Raw genomic sequence first — 5,551 nt, forward strand, 5'->3', positions numbered from 1 at the left:
TGGCTCATTCTAAGGTAACAAAAAAACAGTTCATTATGTAAGGTGTTTATAAACCACTTAAAACATAGTTATGTATATTATATTGCATTTCTGCCAACAGATCCTCCTAAAATAATACACACTGAACCTTTAAGCTGTGATCAAGTACACAGAATAAATGTCTGTTGTTAATTTTATTTTCCTCGTCATTGTGGTTACAGACACAAATAGAATAGAATTAAGCCAATTACAGTATAAGAACAGGTCAAAAGGTAGCAGCTGTTTTGGGGATGCAAATCTATAAAAATAAAAAGATTTAGTGGAAATGTGGTGACAGTGTAAGCAAAGTGATTTGTTTCCAGATAGGCAGCTCCAGTGTTGGGAGCCATGACAACAAACACACAATCACCTTTACCCATACCACGTTTCACCACCACAGAAGGATCTCTCTGGCTGAGAGGACATGAAGCAACATTTCACATCCTCTCTCAGACACAGACACAGACACAGACACACACACACACACACACACACACACACCTAATACCACGAGTTTTTATTCACGTCAACTGTCACAAGATTAAAAGAAATAGACTGTGCATCAAAAGGCCATAAAACACTACAAATGGCTAAAAATACAACTCATGCTGCCTTTAGAGACGACACTTTGAGTGGATCAATGCCCTTTGCACCGGAAGTAGCTCTACTCTAAATATTTTAGTACTGTGTCTCCTTGGCAGCCGCTGCCCCCCTTCATGACATACACAGCTGTACGTTCACAAAGCTGATGAATGACAGACGTGAGAGAGTAGATCCAATTGTATTGAATTTCATCACCATTGTTTCTCAGTGGGAGATAGGAGACATGCACCTGACAGTAAAGTCATCTGGGCAGACAGCAGCAGACTGCTATGGTGGATACATATACATCTTTTCTTAATCTGAATGGGTTGAGGTCTGATTGCTCTATATTTCCAGCCAACTTTCTGTACAGTATCTTAGTCTTTCACTTGTTTAACATTACCATAATTCGACATTTTTAATGATCTGTGAGTCACTAAAATAGCAAGGCTGCTTAAGAGCGTAAATATAAACATAATGTGCACAGTGAGAGGCCTATAAATAATAATATAAGGCCTCTAGCTCAATAAACACTATCTAATCACAAATCTACTAATCAGCTGAGCAGGAGCTTCATCTCATCATGTCATGAAGAAAATATACATAGAATGCCTCTTAACGTTCAAACTCTAACAACCTTCAAATTAAAACAAGTAGCACTGGCCTATATTTCCAGTTTTACGTTCCAGACATTTGCTGTGTAAAACACTGTAAACATTAAAGGCCACTGTGTTTGTGGCTGTAACTAACTTCTGCTCTAACAGGCTGAAATTCAGTGGAATTTCTGCAATTCTGACAGAGTTAGGCCTGCTCCATCCTGCAGTCACATGACAGCCGGCGATCTTGTGCTGAAAATACAAAGCACTCACAGACTGAGCAGCACCCAGCATGCGCCCCGCCCCTCTCCGTAAAAACAAAAGCATGTGACCTTCTAAAATTAACAGTAAGAGCATGTAACAAAGCATACATTTGAAAAACTTGGCACTGCACATGGACACGCACAAACACACATATTCGCTGCCACTGTCAAATGAGGAACAATAGACTTATTAACACGTTTCACCGGCAGTGGCAACTGTGGTGTGTCCATCTTGGTCTAGCCTCACAGAGACATAGCCAGCATTGTTCCTCTTACCTTTCTTTTAATGTCGGTGAACTGGGAGAACATTAGCGACCAGTAGAAGGCCAGTTCCGTCACATAGTAGCGGTAAAGACCCGGGGTCATGACCTGAAGAGAGGTGAGACAGGCTCAGTGGGTCATTTTAAAGTGTTTAAAACCAACTGGATATCAAAAAGCATCGACACTGAAAGAATGAGCTGTGACCACCACTGAAACATCGTGACAACACACATCCTGGACTGATGAATCACTGCGATGTCAAAATTAAGCAATAACCGATGACAAGTAATGTGTCTTAAACTGGGTTCAATCTTCACAGTCACTCATTTCATTAAAAAAGGCAGATAACGATGGGCACTCTGCAGTTTGTAGTCTGAGGGTTTACATTTCTGAGGCTGCAGTTGTTGTATTGGATTGCAGACTGGAACTGCACCATACCTGATAGGGGTAGCCGTACCAGCAATGCCGTGTATCCCACATCCAAGGTGTCTAAAACCAAACATGTATTAGTTCAGCAAACAATTAATAATGTTATTAACTTAAGTTTCCAAGCTTGATCTGAATGTGTGCTCACCTGCCACAGAAACTGGAACCCATAGATAAATATGCACAAATAAAATGTAAACCTCCACCTAGAAGTGAAAGAGAAGAAATTATGATCCAGAAAATAAGACTTGTTTAAGATATAAATAACCCAGTAAAAATCAAACATATGCACATCTACTTGCCCCTACCTAACCATTAGCAATGCATGTCTCATCGCAATCTCTAATCTAACCCAATTCTTTTTTTAAAACCTAAATCCAAGTAAAAGCAATAAAACAGGCACTGAAGAAACAAAAATGAAACAAACCGCAAACATGTTCTCACTCTGATGGTCTAAAACTTGTCCTCACAAAGACAGCAATACAGGAACATACACACATATACACACACACACTACATCATACCGCACCTGGACAGAAAACACAACCTTTGTGTGCTCAGGCCTGCAGAGAGGTTAAAGGTGAAGACAAGAGGCATTAACCTACATGCTCTCGCAGAACTTAGTGTGTGTGCTGGGTTTATCTTGGTTCCTGCGGTGTCTGAACCAGCGCTGAACCTTTCGCACCTCCCAGTCCAGCTGCTTGGACAGGCCATCCAGATGGCGAGAGTCTGGATTCTGTGCAGAGAGAGAAGAAACAACTGTATCCACTATATACAGCAACCAGTCCAAGCGTTAGCGTATTGCAAGTTGGCTAATAATTCATTATTTGGGCTTCAACATGAGAATCTTAAGACAATTCTCAATTTATAAAGTGCAACAACACAAAACGACAATCAAAATAACAATTTTGTCCTTTCAATAATATTTAGTGACCAATAGCCGCACTTCTTTTCAATAACTGCCATGAGCCTTCCATCCATGGAGTCTGGTCTGTCTATCAACGTTCGCTAAAGCAGCAACCACAGCCTCCTAAATGCTATTCAGGAGGTGTATTGTCTTCCCTGATTGTAAACAGAGATGTTTTAAGAGCCCATAAGGACTTTGCTGTAAATCTCACGTTTTAGAAGGGCCTACAAGTTCAATTGGATTCAAGTCAGGTAGTCCAAGTCATTACTCGGGCATCTTTGAGGCCCTTGCTGGTTAGCCAAACAGTGAGTACTTTGATGTATGTGATGGATCATTGTCCTGCATAAAGATCATGGCCTTCTTAAAAAACTAAGGGCTTCTTCCCATACCACTGCTTAAAGAAGAAAGCATCTTCCAGAAACTGGCAGTAGGTTTGGGAGTTGAGTCTCAGTCCATCTTCAACCTGAAAAGGTCCAACTATCTCATCCTTCATGATAGCAGCCCATACCAGTACCCCTGCTTCATCTTGCTGGTGCCTGAGTCAAAGTGTCCATCAGTGTTCGAGCCACAGCTCCATTCATCTGGTCCATCAAGGATCTCATTTCATCAGTCTATAAATTCTTTGAAAAATATGCCTTCAGGTATTTCTTTGCCCATTTCTGGGCAAATTGTGAACCTTGGCCATGTCTCTGAGCAATTGGCATCTTGTACATCTGGACACTCCAGGTAGGTTGCAGTTCTGGATAATGGTGGCACTGGCTGCAGTTAATTTGCACCATTTCTTCTCGCACCTCAGTTGACTACGCGCAACAAAACATTTGAATGTCCAGTGGTCACGCGTCAAAAGTTTAGTTATTTCATGAGTGTTGGATCCGTCTGAAAGACATTTTACAATTTTTGACTTTTCAGTTTAAATCTCTTTTTTGGCCCATTTTACCTGAGGTAATGAAGCTGCGTAATAATCATGCACACCTTGATATAAGGTGTCGTTCACTTAACACCCTCCCTCATCACACAAATGCATATCATGATGGACTCCAATGAGCATTCAAGTTTTTATGGCTTAGAGTTGAAAATTGTGCACAGAAATAATTATTCATTCAGAAAACTTACTTGCATAATAATTATGCACGCAGTTTAAAGTGATAATGCACTAAAAGTTTAACTGAAAACTGCATGCTGCCAGGATAACAGTTTCCACTAAACTCTTGCATCTGATTTTGTGACTTTTGTGAGGTTTTATATTGGTCTTGTAGATACTGTAGTTTCCGGAAAATATCTGATTTTATGTAGTGCTGGGCAATGATTAAAAATTTTAATCGAATAGTTACGCGCAAAATTTAATAATGAATTCTAAAGTAGTGTATTGCGCACTTTTAATTTAAATGTACTTCTATATACACAAAAGCGCGATAACATGTGGTTTGCAAACATTTTAAATAAATAAGTATTCCCTTTACATAGTAGCAATAAAATTTCTTGTAAATCTCAACTTAAACATTAATGTAATCAAATCAAATATAAAACCAAAGCTATTTGCCTCTGCCAGGGCATTAACCTTTTATCTAAGCTTGTTAAACAAGTAAGCACATCCAGGAGGGAATTCGCATGGCAGAGCATTCCTGCAAAACTAGATGAAGGCCTATCAGGTAAAGTTATGTATAAATTTAACTTAAGTTAAAAAGGCTACAGCTGTATAGCGCACAGAAGCCATGTTGCCAAGGTTACCATCCATAGAGCACCTGCGTTTGATTGCGGAGTGCTTGTCCCCTGTTTACCTGAAGAAAGAGCAACCCCGCGGGGTCAAGCGACTACATTGTGATTTAAGAACGTTCCTAAGACAGACATCTTCACCAAGTCCATTACCTCAGTCTGAAGGATTTATTAATTAACTACAATAACATGGTTAAGGATGCGAGAACACACTATTTTTCTGAACTCATTACTACACAAACACAATCCCAGGTTTCTGTTTAAGACTGTGGATCAGCTGGTAAACCCAACCCCTCCTTGTGCCTCAGCTGGAAGTAATGATGACTGTGAATTGTTTTTATCTTATTTTACCAATAAGGTGGTGTCAATCAGAGCCTCTATTACCCCCGTGGCCTCTTACTCAGAGGTCCCTCACCAGCAACAACAGAGTTTTAACCAGTTTTATCCCATCGACTTGGCTGAGCTTTTAAAAACAGTATCACAAATGAGAGTGTCCTCCAGCCCACTTGATATAATACCTACAAAATTTTTACTGAAAGTAATACATTCTGTTGGGCCCCATTTGATCTCTGTTTTCAACAGCTCCCTATCTACTGGTTGTGTCCCTGATTATTTTAAAACGGCTTGCGTGAACCCACTTTTAAAGAAACCTGGTTTAGATCCCTCCCTCCCACATAATTTTAGACCAATTTCAAAACTGCCTTTTATTGCAAAGATTCTAGAAAGAATTGTGTCCAAACAGCTGCTCACTGTACTGGAAAATAACAAATTATTTGAAAAGTTTC

The 5,551-nt window shown here is 39.9% G+C and overlaps 1 protein-coding gene across 4 annotated transcripts in view; it reads right to left on the reverse strand.

Annotated features, from left to right (window-relative positions):
- cers5 (ceramide synthase 5) overlaps nt 1–5,551 on the reverse strand; it is a 27,310-nt gene that overhangs the window by 8,724 nt on the left and 13,035 nt on the right. For 2 of the 4 annotated variants that reach the window (XM_046028547.1, XM_046028546.1), the window contains exons 5-9: nt 2,832–2,882; nt 2,676–2,709; nt 2,295–2,352; nt 2,159–2,209; nt 1,736–1,828 (exon numbers count right to left, since the gene is read on the reverse strand). In XM_046028547.1, the coding sequence (XP_045884503.1) occupies nt 1,736–1,828; nt 2,159–2,209; nt 2,295–2,352; nt 2,676–2,709; nt 2,832–2,882 (287 nt within the window). Of the gene's footprint in view, nt 1–1,735; nt 1,829–2,158; nt 2,210–2,294; nt 2,353–2,675; nt 2,883–5,551 lie in introns of those variants that run through there. The other 2 variants (XM_046028545.1, XM_046028548.1) reach the window with 2 other exon arrangements.

This window comes from Micropterus dolomieu, linkage group LG18 (assembly GCF_021292245.1).
Source record: "Micropterus dolomieu isolate WLL.071019.BEF.003 ecotype Adirondacks linkage group LG18, ASM2129224v1, whole genome shotgun sequence".
NCBI classification, from domain to species: Eukaryota; Metazoa; Chordata; class Actinopteri; order Centrarchiformes; family Centrarchidae; genus Micropterus; species Micropterus dolomieu.